The sequence below is a fragment of the Peromyscus eremicus genome, chromosome 10, assembly GCF_949786415.1.
Source record: "Peromyscus eremicus chromosome 10, PerEre_H2_v1, whole genome shotgun sequence".
In the NCBI taxonomy this organism is placed as follows: domain Eukaryota; kingdom Metazoa; phylum Chordata; class Mammalia; order Rodentia; family Cricetidae; genus Peromyscus; species Peromyscus eremicus.
In genome coordinates, this window is record NC_081426.1 from 89025545 (window position 1) to 89044892 (window position 19348).

The 19348-nt window shown below is 46.5% G+C and overlaps 1 protein-coding gene across 1 annotated transcript in view; it reads right to left on the reverse strand.

Moving 5' to 3' along the window:
• Hpse (heparanase) overlaps nt 1-16498 on the reverse strand; it is a 41787-nt gene extending 25289 nt beyond the window's left edge. Inside the window, exons 1-3 of the mRNA XM_059274809.1 lie at nt 16287-16498; nt 7329-7474; nt 4712-4837 (exon numbers count right to left, since the gene is read on the reverse strand). Of these exons, the coding sequence (XP_059130792.1) occupies nt 4712-4837; nt 7329-7474; nt 16287-16492 (478 nt within the window). The 5' untranslated portion in view covers nt 16493-16498. The remainder of the gene's footprint in view (nt 1-4711; nt 4838-7328; nt 7475-16286) is intronic.
• Between the last annotated feature and the right edge of the window lie 2850 nt (nt 16499-19348).

The window sequence follows — 19348 nt, forward strand, 5'->3', positions numbered from 1 at the left end:
ATCTATATTTGGTTCTCTAGATAGAAAAGACACTATGGATTTCAGGGCAAATTGATAATACTACAAATTACTAAGACTATGGGTCTAAAAGTTCCAAATAAGTTCATAAGTTTTAACTCCTGTTCCTAGTTTATATCTGTCTCAACAGGTTTCCACTTGGCTGACAGATACATCCAAGCATCATTTGCTGGTGACAACCTACTGCAAATGACTGTGAGCCCTGAACTTGCTGAAAGCTGATATGGACCAATTCAGCCGATATGCATACCATCTCTTCAGCTGGTCAATAAAACATTCCCTCTTGTCTTTGACTAACATTCTGGCTTTCCAGGGCCTTGACGACAACGTCCCAATGTCAGCAGGAAGTAATTACAGAAGAGAGAAAACATCTCCCCTGTTTCCCCCCCACCCCAGAATGTTAGATCAAAAGGGAATTTCTTGTCATAGGGAACCTGAGATAAAGTTCCAAGTTCCTTGAGGATAAGGAACTCTGTCAGCCATCATAAGGCTTTTGGCCTTGTGCTTCTGCTAATTACTGTTGGCTCTTATATCACTGATGTCTTAACTAAATGATGATTCATGTCTGGGTACCACTAAACTGAGGATGCTAGAATTCCAATATCCACCTCGGAACCCATGACACACTTGCAGATGGCAAAAACTAAATAAGGGGAAGCTCGCTTTGCCATTGATAATGGGAAAACTCTTATGTTCTGGTCCAATTAGTCTCCGATATGGAATTCTTTGAGCAGAGAGGCAGATACACTGGAGAACCTGTGTCTATAACTATTGCCCTCTTGTTAGGTATTGGGGCATCACTGCAGGAATTGGTACAGGAACTACTGCTCTCGTGCAGAGCAACCACCTTATGCAGTCACAAATGGCTATGACTACTGACCTAGAGGCCATAGAAAGATCCATTTCTGCTCTGGAGAAATCTTTAACCTCGCTCTCTGAGGTTGTGTTACAAAACAAAAGAGGTCTGGATTTACTATTTTTTAAAGGAGGGGGGATTATGTGCAGCCTTGAAGGGAGAATGCTGCTTTTATGCCGACCATACTGGTATTGTCAGGAAATCGATGGAAAAATTACGGGAAAGGCTGGTTCAAAGAAAAAGGGAGTTTAAAAATCAGCACGGGTGGTTTGATCTTTGGTCCCTGGGCCTTTCAGCGGTTGACTCGATTTATCAATAATCAGATTGATTCGGCCTTACCACAACACGTCTCGATTCATTATCACAGAGTAGATTCTGAGGAGGCCAGCCAGGAGCCCCATCAAGGACTCAGATTCAGTGTCCTAAGGCCCTAACATCCCCACGGTCCTGCTAGAGGGTACTCAACGACGGGAATAGTACAGGGCCCACGCCGGAGACAACAGCATACAGAGATCGCCCGAGACCGGCTCAACACGGCATGCTGCCGAGCGTGGGAAGCCCCCTGTGTAGCCTAAGACAGGGACTCTCTCGGACCTTAGCCACCCCGACACATGGACTTGATCCATTTTTGAGAAAAGAGGGGGAACTGTTGGGGACCGATTCCGGACAGTGGTGTCCTTACTTTATCAAACCTTACAAAGGCAGGAAGTTCCTGGCCTAACCTCGGGCTGTACAACTTCCTGGAGTACCTGCTAATCAGCCAGCTGCAGGGGCCTGGGACCAAAGTGACCTCACCCTCCCTTAGGAATTTTCCATCCTTCTCTCCGTGCTTCCCCTGTTCCCCCTCCCTGCCTGAAGCCCTGTTTATAAGCCTCAACACCCAGTCAATAAACGGAGACCTCGACGCAACTCAGAATGTCTCTGTCTTCCTTTACGCGCCTGGTCTCCTTTCTCTCTCACCCCCATTGATCTTTCAGGAGGTGCCTCCTCGGGTCTCATCAAATAACCTGGCCCGCGGGACCGGGCACCTATGAGGTCCCAACAGCTGTGACAAGTGTTGCCTAACTGCACACTGGGTTTGTGCTGGCTGTTCCACCACAGTTCTTAGTAATACATGCAGACCAAAGATCAAGTGTGGCCCTCAGCACTTAGCAAAAGTGTACACCTGACACTAGAGTCCACTGCAACCTGCAGCTCAACTGCAGTAGTTACACCCATGATCACTTGCATATTTCAAAGAGCGATGCAGAAAGTTCTCTGGGTCAGAGATCTGCCACCCGAGTCATGTAGGTTCACCTCTCTCACAGACGAGAAGAGGAGTGCTGTGGAACAGTCTTTGTATATTTTAAGTATGTATTGCTCTCATTGTTAATGAAGAACTTAGCTGATTGGCCAATGGCTAGGCAGGATTTCGTGATCAAACTGCCAGGTGGATTTGCTCCTGGTCAGATCAGAGGACGACTTCAGCTGTCTACTTCGTTCTGTATTCATGAGTGTATTTCCTCAATTTATTTCTTAATAAATTCCTATTGCCCATTAAATAGACCCACGTGGTTGATCTTGACACGGATAGGTCAAATATTAATCTGGAATGCTTGGATCCAGAGAGTTTTACAATCTACATGTGTTTTGATTTGAGAGCATTGTAATCTTTACCAACTGCGCATCTCTAATTCAACCGAGACTCAAAACAGTGGACTCTGGAGGATTTCAAATTTTGGACTTTCAGATTTAGGATTTTCAACCCATGGGGGGTTTTCCACACTTCTGAAAGGAGAAACAGAAGAGTGAGGAAGTGCGGGTGAGTTTTATATGTTACACTTCTGGTTTTTACTTTTGCATGAAGATGATATTCACATCTCAACTCCCATTCTGAATCCCACTCTGTGGCCGGCTGACCAAGTCATAAGTCCCAAAAAAAAAAAAAAAAAAAGCCACATAAGCTTTGGGTTCAAGGTCTTTCACGAATTTTCTTCTTCTCTTGATGCTGGTTATTGAAGCCAGAGCCTCACACATGCTCAGTGTGCTCTAGCACTGAGCTACATGCCAGCCTCTCTCCTTAACTCTGTGTATATACATGCAAATGTGTTCATGTGTGTAGTGTATGTGTATGCACATGCTTATGGAGGTCAGAGGTCGACATTGAGTGTCTTTCTCTGTTTTTCATCCACTTAGGATTTTTTTTTTCCTTTTAAACTACTACCACCCATCACAAATAACAGCAGATAACTTATAAAAAATGATTTACTTTATGTGTATGGGTGTTTTGTCTGAATGTATGGCAGATAACTTATAAAAATGATTTACTTTATGTGTATGGGTGTTTTGTCTGAATGTATGGCAGATAACTTATAAAAATGATTTACTTTATGTGTATGGGTGTTTTGTCTGAATGTATGGCAGATAACTTATAAAAATGATTTACTTTATGTGTATGGGTGTTTTGTCTGAATGTATGTCTGTGTACCATATGGGTGCCTGGTGTCCACAAAGGTAGAAGAGGGCGTCAGGGCCCCTGGAACTGGAGATACAGACAGTTGTGAGTCACCCATTGCTGTGGGCTGCCAGTGTATGAAATAGAGAGTCAGCTGTATATAATAAAGCTATACCTAGAAGAGTCAAGGAAATTCTTCAAGAGGAAAGTCAAATGTCAAGGAATATTTGATGATATTCAGTTTTTAATATATCAGCTGTCTTCTGCTATGAATTTCTTGTGCGCTCATATACTACTGGGCCTTAAAGGCAAAAAGTATAAGCTTCTCAGACCTACTGCTGGTCTACTAGGTAAACACCCCTACAGAGCCTAGGGGACAGGCAGACTGTAGATGCATAGCTTTGTTTCTTGTGCAAATGAAGCTCAGACTTTCCTTCCCCAGACTGGCCAAATGGCATTCCAGAGATTTGACTCAGAACAAAGGGTTTTTTGCATATCCAGGTGTGAGTGAAGGGGAGGCAGAATTCCTGGTCAGGCAGAGTCATGTGGCCAGAGGAGAAGAGAACAAGGCAGAGTTTCTGTAGATGGTAGGGCAGAGTCGCATGACTGGAGAGAAAGGAACAAGGCAGATCTTTTGTAGAGAATAAGGATTGGGTCAGGTCAAGAGAGTAGGAAGAGAAGAAATGAGAAACTGGAGAAATGAGAGGGAAAGCGTAAGAGCTTAGTTAGGGCTACGAGAGGACAGAAAACGAAGGGACAGAGAGGAACTGAGTGTCGGGGTGGAACTGAAGCTGTGTAGATAGAAGTTTGTCATAGAGAAATAAAGTAAACGGACATAAGAAACTAGTGTATATAGATTCTTTTCCCTCAGATAACCCCATGCTGGACATAGCATCTTCTCCAGGATTCTGGGAAGGATTTTCTCAGGGCAGACCCTTGGGAAAATTCCGATAAACCATGTGGGTGCTGGGTATCAAACCCCAGTTCTCCAGAAGAGCAGCCAGTGCTCTTAACCACTGAGTCACCTTAACTGCTCTTAACCATGACACCCCCTGAGATACGGTCTCTCACTGAACCTGAAACTCACTAACTGACCAGAGTAGCTGGCCAGTCAGCTCAGGGGATCCACCTGTCTCAGTCCTGAGGTCACTCACATAAAAACACACACTCAGTTTTTATGAGAAAGCTGGGGATTCTGGGGATCCTCATGCTTGGGTGGCAGGCACCTTACCAATTGAGCCATATCTCTTCCCCCGCCCCCTACTCCCTGACTCCTCGTTCTCTCTCAATAGTACTGAAGTACTGCGCACAGCTTTATACATTGCTGCCAGAGTTAGTAAAGCCAGAGTGCGGCCCTCCGACACACCTGTGGCTAGAACACCTGCAGGCACTTGGTTTCTTACTTGAGTAGGTGCTGTTCTTGTACTCTCTTTGGTACTGTTCTTTGAGCAACAACAGCTCCAGGAAGGGCCATTCCACCTGGAGTCTCCTCAGCACATCAGCAGAGACAGGCTCGGACCGGCAAACGTCTGCAAGAGGAAGAGAGTGCTCAGGGTCACCATTTTCACAGTGACAAGGTTGAAACCCAACCTGGACGTTTAGTCAACTGTTACATAACTGAAGAAGGTGGTTAAGTGTAGCTAGAGTTTTCCTGCCTGGCCCACAGTCAGGACAAATCTCTCTCACCCGCCAGTCCCACAGCTGCTCAGACCCAACCAAGTAAACACAGAGACTTATATTGCTTACAAACTGTATGGCCATGGCAGGCTTCTTGCTAACTGTTCTTATAGCTTAAATTAATCCATTTCTATAAATCTATACCTTGCCACGTGGCTCGTGGCTTACTGGCGTCTTCACATGCTGCTTGTCATGGCAGCGGCTGGCAGTGTCTCTCTGACTCAGCCTTCCACTTCCCAGAATTCTCTCCTCCTTGTCCCGCCTATACTTCCTCCTGCCTGGCTACTGGCCAATCAGTGTTTTATTTATTAACCAATCAGAGCAACACATTTGCCATACAGAACATCCCACAGCAGTTAAGTTTCTGGTTATTAAGTACAAGACCAGAGAAAGTTGTATTGTTACATGTGCCACATTTGTTGGCTAACTCACGGCTACCAAGAAAACAACCAGAGGGCAGTTTCCTTAAGAAACATTGGGTGTATACTGACATGGAGCACTGGACATGATTTCAAATGGTTTACTAATTCGGAGATCCCCTCAGTAGCTTAAACTTATCAGAGAATTGGATGGAGAGGTCAGAATTCAGCTCAAAAATGAAAGCTCAGAACACAGCTGGCTGTGGTGGCACACACTTGGCATCTTGGCACGTGGGAGGCTGTGGTGGCACACACTTGGCATCTCAGCACCTGGGAGGCTGTGGCAGGAGGATTGGCACCAATCTGAGGCCAGCTTTGACTACACAGCAAGACTCTGCCTTAAAAACAAAACAAAACAAGGTTGGAGAGATGTCTTAGCAGTTAAGAGCATTTGGTGCTCTTGCAGAAGACCTGGGTTCAAATCCCAGGACCCACTTGGTGGCTCACAATTGTCTGTAACTCCAGTTCCAGGGTATCCAACCCCATCTCTGACCTCCTCAAGCACCAGGCACACATACAGTGAACATACTTACATGCAGGCAAAATGCCCGCACACATTTTAAAAAAAAATCAAAACACATAGAAAGATGCTATACCTGGATGGTATTTGCTTTGTAGTGACTTCTTTTGTGATGAATTAGAGCTAATGAGTCCAAACTGGTAAATTACTGACTGTTCTCCCTGGAAGGCTGGTACTATCCAAGCTTCTGAAAACACGGGGTGTGCCTGGGAGCCACCCCCATGCTCCTCCCAGGAAACCTGCACTGTTTTATCACAACAGGGGTGCTTGCTGGCAGAACCAGCTGGGACTGGCTGATGACTTCCTTTCTGGGAAGCCGCCCTGTGACTGGCTGACAGAGAGTCTCTTTTCTCTCCCAGTGCTCGCAAAGGGTGTCTCAGAGGAGCTTTGGGGATCCCAGGGAGCCCCTCACCTGCCCCAGGATGAGGAAAAGTGAGGTGCAAAGACAGGTATCCCATCTAAACTTAGATTATAAATGCAGAAAATGGCCAAGTGGCCAAAAAAGAGGATCAGGCTGGCTATGACTGATGGGCAGGAGCCAGGCTGAGCAAACTCAGGGAACTTACTATTAAAGAGGCCCTCGTGGCTTCCTTCTGCTTTTTCCTATTCACCACACTTCCAGTTTGGGACCAATCCTGACTAACTGCTCTGAACACTTTCTCACTGGAGAAAGTGAGTCGAAAGGAATATGTAATGTACGAACTAACTAAACGCTCGTCACTAACATAGACAAAATACACACGCTCTTAAGGCGTGAAGAAGTACACAATGTATCTCACAATTGTTCAGATAATGGTTTAACAGACATCTGATGTCACACAGCACTTCTGAAGGTCGTGGACCAGCAAGGGCAGGTGTCTCAGGTGAGGTCCACACACTTCCCAAGTCAGAACCATCTGAAAGCTTGCTAAGGACAGAGTCTAAGGTTGGTGCCCTGAGACCCCACCGCTCAAACTCACCCTGGCGATAGGGACAGTCAGTGAAGTTGAGACCCAGCACCCGGTGAATCAAATCATGCTCAAGTGAAAGTTTTCTCCTGTGTTTCTTTGTTCGACCTTTCTTCCATTGTCCTTGCATAATAACGGACTTCAGTCTGTTACTATGTTGTTACCTATAAATACTCTCCAATCTGACCCTGTTTCTACCCATGTGTTCCCTCCAACCCGCTATTTTCAGCGACCAGCACTGTTTGTTTGTTTATAAGCCCCAGTCATGCCCAGCATGCTCTTCTGGGATGCTCCATAGTTATGAAATCATCAGAGGAGGAAAGCCGCCCACAGTTTCCTCATTCCCCTTGGGTCTTGCATCTGCCTAATGGTCAGGTCTGAGCAATAACACTTTTCTCTAAACATTCTCATGACTGGTACAGGTTAACTACAACATATAATCTTTTCAAAGGTTCACCGTGGTTGACTTGAGATTGCCAATAACTTCTTTCTTCCAAAGTTGGTTCCTTCTTGGGATCAAAAATAAGGAAGTCCGTCTTGGTTCCACCAAATCTCAAGTATGCAGGAGATAAACCTCGGGCTAAAGTCCGAAGCCTTGGAGAGCTGTTGTGAAGACAAACAAGAAAGCATAATAATAATTATTATTATTATTTTAGGTTTTTAATACATCTTACTATGTAGCCCAGACTTGCCTCAAACTTGGAATCCCTCTGCCTTGATGCCAGAATGCTGAGATTATAGGCATGCACCACCATTCCAGCTTGTCATTTTTCTGAGAAAGCTCAGCTAAACATTTTCACTTCCTTCTCTCTTGGTGGACCTGCTCCCTAACTTCTGGCTGCTACCCGCCCCAGTGGGGTGGAGAGAGGTGAACAGTTCAGGACATGTTTATCCACAGAAATAAAAGATTCAGTGACCAACTGGATCAGAAGAGTCAAGGGTAAGTGTGGGGAAGAGCCTTGGAAGACGGCACTGTCACTGCTGAGATGGGGAACCAGGTCACAAGTTGGAAAACGGGGTGGAAGAATCTGTAGAAACTGAGATGCCAACTACGGTGGCTAATCCTTCAATGTCAACTTGCCTCTATTTATAATCACCATGGAAACACATCTCTGGGTATGCCTGTAAGTGTATTTCCAGAAAAGTTTAATGGAGGAAGTAAGATCTGCCCTCAGTGTTGGTGACACCACCCATGGGCTGGGGTCCCAGATTGAATAAAAGGGAGAAAGTGAACATTCATCTCTCTTCTCTTTGTGCAGATGCCGTGGGACCAGCTGCCTCGGGCTCCTGCTAGAGTGACCTCCTGGGGTGACGAACAGCACACCGAAACAAACCTTTCCACCCTGAAGTGGCTCTGTCAGGCTTTGTCCAGCAGTTGACAAAACGAATATGTAACTGGACACTGAACCCACAGATCCACAGGCCACATGTGACTGGAACTCAAGAAGTACATCTAGGCTTGGGGATATGTCCTGGAGACTCCTCAGTACAGAGTCAATGACCAGTCACACTTAGACTGTAGACCTGATGTCCTCTAAGAACCCCACAGCCACTGACTACACTTGGCAGGGACCCAGTGCCTCCCTGTGCTCTTCTTCCCCTCCTCTGTTCTAACATCTCCGGAGTACCCCTAGACCCAACACTGTCACCCACCTCACACCCACCCCCAGCCCATCTGCATCCCTTTGGTGGAGTCAGACCTCACAGCCCACTTGAGACCTCCCGAGTCAGTCCCTTTCTTCCACTGGTAGTCCATCCCACCCCACCCTCTTCACTGATCTGGGACTGCACGGGGTATGAACTCAGAGTTCCAACCAGAACTTCAGATCCGGGACCAGTTAGAGTCTGAACACAGAAACCCGAGTGGCTTCAGACTGAAAACCAAGTGTCGTTCTGCTGGTCCACAACCTGCCAGATTAGAGTCACAGCAACCAAACAATCAAACACCCATGCCGCGAAGGGGAGACCAGATTATCTACACAAAGAAACACACGATGTCACAGCTCCAGATGCCTAGATCCCAGTGCAGAAACACAAACACGAACAACCAAGACAACATGCCTCCTCTGGAAACCAGCCCCCTATTATGATATGTGCTGAAAAAAGCAATTTAGCTGAAGTGCAAGACAAGTATTTCAATATGGCAATTATGAACAAATGTCTCAATGAAGACAAAACATAATAGCCCCACAGCCCATGAATGCCAATATACAGCCCAGAAGTTCATGTCAAGGACTTACTCAGAGTCCCTCAGGCCTCATACCATCCCACTGACTTGGGCCAGGCACTGGTTCTGGTCCTTGGCATTTCTGTTTTGTTTGATGAAAGAGGAGATCCATTTAGATGTATGTAGCTACTATCTGTAAGTAATTGAGACTGGTCAAGAGATTGGTGTCCTTTGGGAATTGGCGGGGAAAGGAGCTGTGGTACCACATGATGGCCTGGGTCAGACACACGTGGCCCCAGAGGTACGGACCACACAGCATCATGGGTCGCTCTCCATCAACCCAACCTGCCTCATGTCCCGTGGAGGATTCCCCACTCTCTGAAATCAGCATCCTCATATGTCTCACTGGTCTGCCTGTCCCAGCCGCTGGCCCTGGTACCGGCTCCCTGAGAGCAGAGACCTTGTCTGCTCTATCAGATTCTTCCCAGTACCTAGACGAATGCCTGGCACACAGCAATACTTAGCCAATATTTGTTAAATGAACGAACAAAGCAAGCCAGCCTGAGAAAGGGCAAGGGAAGGCCAGCCAAGGACTGGTTTTTTTTTTTAACAAGATGACATTAAAACTCATTGCTATTGTCATTGTCACATAAAGCCAGTCATATGTCTCAGAGTTTTGCTAGGAAGGACCTTTTGTTTGTCTCCTTTGCAGTAAAGTGTCTTTTGTGTTTTTAGAATACAATATTGATGCCCTCTGACGGAAAAAAAAAAAAAAAAAACAGATTTAACACAGCTGCAAAACTTGCCATAAAAACAAAATTGATCAAAGGCACGGTATTTCAGTCATATGCAGGAGAAAGGGGAAATGCCCGCTACACAGTGTCATGGAAATAAAAGATGTGTAAGGCAGCTGCAGCTGTTCCCTTTCCAGAGGAGGCTGTCAAGGAAAAAACAAAACACACAAAACAGTCTGCAGGTGTTTTTATATTACCTTTAGGGTAAAAATATATTGTTTATCTTTGACATAGAGCAGAGGTGGTTTATTAATATGCACTAAATGCTATTATATTTCCATTTCCAGATTTAAGGGCCACCCCAGAGATTCCAAAGAAGGAAATAAGATTGGACCAAGTGACAGTTGGCATTTCAGTAAGAGCAATGAGGCAGAAGCAGAGGCCATTATCACAGAATGGTTTGGATGATAAATCAAAAAGCTCAAATATGGAAGAAATAGAGAGAGGATGCAACTACTCAGGGAGGTGCTTTTTAAAATGCTGGCATGTTCAGAATTGACTTTTGCTATAACGTGAAGGAGCTGAGAAGGCACGGAGTTGTGATCCAAGAGCATCAAGTTGGAATTTTAAGTTTTCACATATAGAAATGAAGTTACTGAAGAGGAAGAAAGTCAAGACACCGTCATGATGTTTGCAGGTTGAAATGGAGTAGAGCGGCATGTGCTAACAACCAACCGTCAGCACAAAAGCACCCTGCCTCTCAGTGCTTGCCAATTTCCATGGTGTAAATATTTCCACTGTTGCTGTTTCCAAGGTATAACAGTGTGATGCCACAGAATGTGGCGTTGAGAAGAAATGCACACATCTCATGGGGGGATGCAAACAGGCCCAACAACTGAGTAACAATTACCTGAGAGGTCAAGGATGGAGAAATTGAGAGACTTGTTTTTTCAGGTAAACTTGATGTCACCTAAGAAGATAGCAGGACTTGGGACTGAGAGCCGCACCAGATTTTAATCAACATGGGGACTAGGGAAACAGAGTGAATGACAGGATGGAAGGAGAGCTGGAGGGGACCACAACCATCTCTAATACACACCAGTTTCATCCAGCACTTTCGGCAGATTGGAAGGATTTTTTTTTTTTCCCACTTAGTCTCCTAACATCACAAGGATGTGAGTGTCATTATTAGTCTCACTTCATAAACATGGAACCTAAACAAAAAGGAGTTAAGCTGACTCACCAGAGCTAACAAGCTGAGAGGGATTTGAACTACAGCAGTCTGCATGCAAACCGATGAACCATTGTCTAGGAGTAGCAGGCACGGGAATGGAGTATGAGAGAATATACAACTCATACTCAACAGGTCTGCAGGGGGAGGAGTCTTCAGGGAAGTGTCTTACATCAGCTAGGACACAGGGGTGAAGGGATACTCTGTGAGAATGATAACAGGATCACCACGCTCAAGGCTCCAGGGAGCATGGTGGAATGGCTTGGGAGGGAAGGGGACACCAACAGGTCCATCAGGGGACAGAACTTCTCAGGGATCAGGCCGGGGTTGCTCTCAGTTCTTTGTCTCTCTTCAGTCAAATCATTTCTCTCCGAAACAGACAGGGGACCTGTGGCCCTGAGCACTGTGGGTCTGGTGGTTTGAATGAGAAAAGTCCCACATGGGCGCATTTGTTCCCAGAAGATGGTATTGTTTGAAGAGTTTTAAGATAAGGCCTAGCTAAAAGAAGTATGTCACTAGGGGTGGGCTTTGAGAGCGCCTAGCCACACCCACTTCTAGAAGCTCTTTTTGAGTTGTGTTACTTCCTATTCTGGCCACCGGTGCCATTCCTCCCCTGCCATCATGGACTCTCTGAAACAGTAAGCGCAAACAACCCTTTGCTTCCTCACGTTGCCTTTGGTTGTGATATTTTGTCACAGCCACAGAAGAGTAACCAACACAACCAGCTATTAATGCACAAACTTCGTATTGGTAACAAATGATTCTCCAATACAGAAAGGAGCTGTCAATAAAGATGTGGGAATTTAACTATTAAAATTATTAGTGAATGGTGTCTGAGTTAGGGTTTCTATTGCTGTGAAGAGACATCACAACCATGGCAACTTTTACAAAGAAAAACATTTAATTGAAGTGGTAGCTTACAGTTCAGAGGTTCAGTCCATGATCATTATGGTGGGGAGCATGGCAGCAGGCAGGCAGACATGGTGCTGGCTAACATTATCAGAAGACAACAGGAAGTGGATTGTTTTACTAGGAGTAGCTTGTGCATAAAAGACCTCAAAGCCCATCCCCACAGTGACACACTTCCTCCAAGACCACACCTACCCTAGCAAAGCCACGCCTCCTAATAGTGCACTTCCTTTGGGGGCCATTTTCTTTCAAACACCACAAATGGTTATTGAAATAGCAAAAAAATAATGTTTGCTGAAGAAAGAGAAGCAAATTACTATGCAAAGCAAGCAAAAAAACACATTTTTTTGCTTTGTTGTACTGGCTGGTTTTGTGTCAACATAAGCTAGAGTCATCAGATAGGAAGAACCTCAGCTGAGGAAATGCCTCCAAGAGAACCAGCTGTAAGGCATTTTCTCAATTAGTGATCAATGGGGGTGGGCCCAGCCCATGGTGGATGGTGCCATCCCTGGGCTGGTGGTCCTGGGTTCTATAAGAAAGCAAGGCTGTGGGGGGTGCGCTCACCAACCTAAGACAGAGCGCCTGTGTGGCCTGGGCAGGCGTCTCCATGATGGGTAAAGTGACCTGCTGACATCCCACGCCACCTAAGTCAGAAGCTCATATTTTAGTAAAGGGGGGACCTGTAGGGCCCTGGCCCCCATTTTGGGTAACTGTTGCCTTGCTTGCTGACCTTGACCTTGATATCCTCCCTATGCTAATTCCCTGCCGGGTTCCACCCTCCTGAATGCTTAAAGGAAGTTTCTTGTCTGTGTATCCTGCATATTGGGCATTAACAGCTTAGATGCAAGGTTGTAAAACATCAGTAGTGAACTTCTGCCCCCCCCCCCCCCGGGCGTTCTCCCATTGTGCTGTAAGCCTGTATTTAAGACCTCCTCCCTCCTTCAATAAACAGCATTCGGCATTTAAAAAAAAAGAAAATAAGAAAGAAAGAAAGAAAGAAAGAAAGAAAGAAAGAAAGAAAGAAAGAAAGAAAGAAAGGCTGAGCAAGCCATGGGAAGTAAGCCAGTAAGCAGCACCCCTCCATGGCCTCAGCATCAGCTCCTGCCTCCAGGATCCTGCCCTGTTTGAGTACCTGTTCTGATTCCCTTCAATGATGGACTATGATCTGGAAGTGCAAGCCAAGTAAACCTTCCCTCTCTGTCTTAGTTAGGATTTTTATTGCTGTGAAGAGACACCATGACCATGGCAACTCTTAGAAAGAAAACATTTCATTGAGGTGGCTCACATATAGTTTCAGAGGTTCAGTCCATTATCATCATGACGGAGCATGGCAATGTGCAGGCAGACACGGTGCTGGAGAAACAGCTGAGAGTCCTACATCTTGCGGGCAACAGGAAGTTGACTGAGACACTGGGTGGCATCCTGAGCATAGGAAACTTCAAAGCCTGCCCCTACAGTGACACATTTCCTCTAACAAGGCCACACCTCCTAATAGTGCCACTATTAGGATTATGAGGACCAGTTACATTCAAACCACCACACTCCCCAACTTCATTTTTGGTCATGGTGTTTCATTGCAGCAATAGAAACCCTAACTAAGACAGTTGTTCAGTGCCACTTTTGCCCTGTAGAACTTGGGATTTCTAACGATCCTCCACACTACATTGTCTTAATGAGGAAATTGTGGCTGTGTATGCACATGTCTTATTTCAAGTCAAGCTGCACGGTCTCTTACAATAGCCACCGGCTGCTGGGCACTGGAAATGTCATTGGACTGAGCTGAGACATGCTGTAAACATAAACCACAAGATTTTAGAGGCACGATTTCAGAAAGGGACCGGGAACTATCTCATTACTCTTTTTATATTGGGCAGAGGGTGCAGTTCAGTGGCAGAGCAAGCTGTTTAGTGTGCAAGACCCTGGACTCTGTCTCCAGCACTGCCAGATGTTAGCACCCACACACCTCTTTCTATTGTTTATGTTTACTTTTTGTTGTTTTAATGCTGTTTGAGACAGGGCTTCACTATGTAGCCCAGGCTAGCCTTGAAGGTGTGATCCTTTTGTTTCTGCTTCCCAAGTGTTAGGATTATAGCTAGCAATCATGTTGAGCTTTTTTGCTTTTTGTAAAATGTGTTTACCAAAGAGTTTTAAAATTACACTTGTTCCTTGTATATAAGGCTCCCATCATAATTCATGTTGTTTCTAGGACTGGGGTCTCTTTGGTATTCTTCACTAATCCAAGGCTGAGAATATATTCTGACTAATTTCCCCAGGGAAGAGAAATTTAACAGATGTTCCTTTCAATTCTACAGTCTTCTAAGATTAACATTTAAATTTTCCACACTGTCTGTTCTCTGGTTACAAATGGGAGAGACCAGTTTCTATTCATCTAGTGCCTGTAACTGAATCAGACCACCCCAGTTCATTTGTTTAGCTCTCCTTGGAGGCACCTCTGAGGTTTGGGCCCCAAGTTGCCTACCTGTATGTTAATGGTAGTTTTTTGTTGTTGTTGTTTTAAAAAAAACCTTTTCTATCAATTTGTTTCTAGACAATCTTTTCCTAACATACTCTGCTGCGTGTCCTTTAAAACATAACCACTGGCTTGTTTTCTTTTTGGATGCCTTTGTCTTTGGATCAGAGTCTGCCTTCAAATACTGCTTTTATTTGCTAGCTGATTGACCTCCCATAACCTCAACTTCTTCATTGTTGCCTCCCAAATGCTGGGATTAAAGGTATTCGCCATCACACTTGGCCCCTAAATTTATTTTTTTAAGACAAAGTCTAAAACAGCCCAGGCCGGCCTTGCTATGTAGCTGAGGGATGATCTTGAACTTCTGATCCTCCTGTTTGCTTCTGAGTGCTGGTAAAAGAGTCATGAGCCACCACGCCTAACTGTATGCAACACTGAGGACTGAAACCAGGACTTCGTGTGCACTGGGCCAGAAGAAACAACTAGCTTAACCGTCAAACATTGTAGTCAGTGCTTATTATCTCGTCAGATCATCATACAAATCCCATGAGTCGTACTTGAGAAAACCAGAGTGTTTGGATTGTCAAACTCTTAGCCGTGAGACTCTGTGCGAAATCAGCGGTTACACCTGATAGTGTGGGCACAGGACGTGGGATCGATGTCTATGCCTTTGACAATGGTGACATAAAGGGCTGATAAAGATGTAGTCAGCTAAGTGTGGTGGCATTCAAGAGGCTGAGGCAGGGAGATCATGAGTTCAAGGCTAGACTGAGCTAATGGTTACGCAATGTCTCAAATCAACAAAAGACTTAGTCATCTCTGGAGGCTTCCATGGTTTAGATGACCTGGGACTGTGCCTGGAGTGCTTCATCTTGGGGACAGTCTGAGCTCACGGAGCAGGAGCAATAGATGTGTTTCCTCAGGGGAAGGGGAAACCGTGCCGCTGATGAAGCAGCGTCCAGTCTGCACCCTCATCTTGGAAAAACATATGCTTATTCAAAGGCTTATTAGCATATATTAATTATAGATAATAATGGGTTTCATCATGACATTTTCGAACGTGTATAAAAAATATTTTGATTATATTTACTCCCATTGCCCTCTCTTGTACCCTCCCACTGATCCCTAATTTTCCCCATTAGTCTGAGTCTCCAACTCCTCTCTCTTCCTTGTCTCTCCCCGCCCTCCCCCGCCCTCTGCCCCCCACCCCCAATTTAGTCCAGTCAGGCCTCACACTTGCTGTGTTGCCAAAGATGGCCTCACACTCCTGATCCTCCTACCCCCATTTCCCGAGTGCTGGGATCACAGGCACCACCCAACCCCAGGCATGGTGGTATATATACTCTTGTCTCTCTCCTTCTCCTGTCCCCGCTCCTCCCCCCCCCCCCCCCCCGGTTTGGTCCAGTCTGGCCTCAAACTCGCATGCTAGTCACACACTCCATCAAACTGAGGTACACCCAGTGCCCTTATATTTAAATGCTGAAAAAACAGCAAGATGAGCGATGGTTGTTCTCCACTGAGGCCTTTTCTATCTGACTTTTCTTCCATTCTTCTTCTTCTTCTTCTTCCTTTTTTAATCTAAAATTCCTAACAGAGTTTAAAGGACACCAGCGTACTGGTCCTCTACTGAAGCAAATTCAAAGGCTCCATCTGAAGTGCTGGGCCGTGTGACAGCTTTGGTTTTTTTTCTTTCCTCCAAAGCTCCTCTTAACCTGGGCTTGGCTGGTGCCCAGGCAACAAGCGCTGAGTAAATGAGACAGGAAAAAGCTTTTTGGGGGTTGGCTGTGCATGAGACGGAGGCTCAGGCTCGGGGAGACCAAACGCAAAGTTGTTTCAGCAAAGAGAGTGGCCGGCCCTCGCGAGCGTGAGAGGACAGGAGAGGGGCCCGGGGTTGCTGCACTTACCCCAGGAAGGTGAGGAACCGCGGGTCAGTGGCCAGGTTGGCATCGATGGTCACGGACAGGAACGAGGGACTCACGAGATGGAGCGGCTGCTCGGTGGAAAGCTCCAGGTCCACCGCGTCCTCGGCCTGAGCTGTCCCCGCTGGGGCGTCCTGGGCCAGGGCACCGAGCGGCCCCCAGAGCCACAGCAGCAGCTGCAGCCGCCGCATCTCACCTGGCTGGACCGGCGCCGCCGTGAGAGCTCCCGCCCCCGGTACCCGGCCCGCTCGGCCGCCGGCGCCCCGGCTCCGAACCCTCCCACTCCTCCCCTGCGTCCCTCCCCTCGCGCCCTCTTCTCCCCGCCCTCCCCTCCGAGCTCTCTCCCATTTCCGTGCTGACTTCCCTCTCTGCGGCGGCAGTCACGTCCACTTTTGAAAATATCCACACCCATCCGAAGGGTGCGGAGGTGGCCAGAATCCAAGATCCTGGGAGGCCTGGGGAGGGAACGCCCCGGAGCCGCGTGGGGAGCCGCGGGGTTGGACCCAGCTTCCTGATGTCCTGCCACACCGTCCCCTCTTCTAGGTCCTTTCCACTTAGCGCCAGGACTCGACCCTGAATTAAAAGCCCCCGCTGAGGATTCAGCCCGCCCTTACCCCCGCTCCCATTTGCCTTAAAACACTTGTCACTTGAGCCTGCCAAAGTCTGACTAACCTAGAGTGTCCTCTGCCGGGATCCGCTTCTCAGGTATCCCACTGTCGCTTGAAAATCTGATCCGAGCATCGAGCATCGGCTGAAACGCAGCTAGAAATCAGTCCTCGAAAAACAACTCATGAAAACAGTACTTGGGAAAGCCTAAGAGTATAAGATGCTCCTAGGTGGTCAACAGCTAAAATACCCCCACCCCACCACACCCCACCCCACCCCCGTGCGACTAACCACCCTTGGAACTCGAAGCAAATTCCCCGCTTGTGTTTATCTCTTGCTGCTGCCTCAACTTTTCTTTAGTTTTTCCCTTGTCATTTACACCCGTATAGAATGATGGCAAACACCAAGTGCTTAAGGTTGGTGTGTGTGTGCATGTGTGTGTGTGCGTGTGTGTGTGTGTGTGTGTGTGTGTGTGTGTGTGAGCATGCGTGTGTGCCTGATACCCCGAGAGAAGCTTTAACCGTGCTACCTTTCATTTCCACAGCATGCTGCCAAATGTGAATTTGCCTCTTTACACAGGAGGGCACACATATAGAGAGAGCAATCTGTCCAAGTGTCAGAACTACATGAACGCAGGTCCACAAGCCCAAGCAGATGGCAGTCTGACTCTATGTCCCTATAGTCTCCCGGAGGAAGCCTCCCTGCATTTCCAGGTAACTCAGATCCCGGAAAACACCCTCACAGCATCTGAACATGTTAGAATTGACTGCATTTGCCAGGCGTTGCTCAGTGCTCACTGTATCCATGGGCTTATAAAATTCTCAAAAGAAGAGATGGAGGTTGCAGTGTACCTGCGAAGTGCTCATGCATGGTTCCTGGCCTTCAGTGGGCAAGCAATTCATACTTACCTGGTAAGCAAGTGGCACCAAAACCCTTAGAATTTTCTGTTTAGATTGCACCACCAGTAAAGCAGTAAATAAAAATGGCTTGCTTGGTATGGGATGTATACCTAATTTGCACCCATCTGTCTATCCTTAGGCGATTTAAAAATTACATGCATAGTTAATGCTGTGACCTGCATTGAGTTGGTATGCTATAACTACGGGATACAAAGGAGAAAAATTCATGTTAACAGCAAACTGTCTGGAGTGTATAACCTATGGAAGGAGGAAGCGGAAGATGGTGCCTTTTCCCATCTGCGTTATGACATGGATCCACCTCTCACCTCCCTCCTAATGTCATGGATGAAGTCACACCAGTTCCTCTGGAGTTTTGGGCATTTTGGAAAGGAGATCATGGCAAGCTTTCCATGCTCCACATTTGTGACATCCTGAGATGTGGGCAAGCAGGATCTACAGGCAAGTTGCTGATACAGGACCTGGAAAACAAGTAGGAAGCAGAGATGCTGGCTCCTGGTGAGCTCCTGGCGGAGATCAGTTCCGGTTCCAGACTCTAAGCTGATTTGTCCCATTGTGCCCGAGGAAGATATGGACATACTCAGAGAAATTGTCACTTCAGAGACACTTTCTAATAGGACACTTCATGTATGTGTAGCAGGGTCCACTTCATCTTGCTTACATTCTAGCCCTCAGAAGGGTTTGGAATCTTAGACCAGTTGTTAATTATTTCTGTTTTTGTTTGTTTGTTTGTTTGGTTGGTTGGTTGGTTGGTTTTTCGAGACAGGGTTTCCCTGTGTAGCTCTGGCTATCCTAGAATTCTCTCTGTAGACCAGGCTAGGCATGTGCTACCACCGCCTGGCAATTATTTTTGTTTTCAAGACAGAGTCTCACTGTGTTGGCCTGAAGCTCACAACATGCCCGAGGCTGGCCCTGGACTCACACCTCTGCCTGTCTCTGCCTCCTGAGTGCTGGGATTAACGGCCGACGCCTCTGCTCGTTACGCTCTGTTTTAGACGAAGTTTTTAACTTTGAGGAGCTTCAAATTCATGTGTCTGAAGTACTCAGCCGTAGTTCAAAGTTCATTTTTCTTTTTAATTAACCAACTTGAGAGCATGTGACACACTCAGCTCCATTCACGACCTGAAACTTTGTGTTCAGATGAAATAATTAAATACTATCCCCTTACTGATTTGAGTTTTCAAAGATAGGGTTTTGCTTTTTAGCCAGGCTGGCCTTGAACTTGTACTGATTTTCCTACCTCTGCTCTGGAGAGCTGAGATTACAGATGCCTCTGTGCCCAATTTACCCCTTGAATCTTCACAATGGCTTTGTAAAACAGTTAAGATTTGAGTTCTAAATCTTTTTTGTTGTTGTTTTGAGACAGGGTTTCTCCGTGTAGTTTTGGTGCCTGTCCTGGATCTTGCTCTGTAGACCAGGCTGGCCTCGAACTCACAGAGGTCTGCCTGACTCTGCCTCTCAAGTGCTGGGATTAAAGGCATGTGCCACTGCTGCCCGGCAGGTTCTAATTCTTAATTCTAAGTT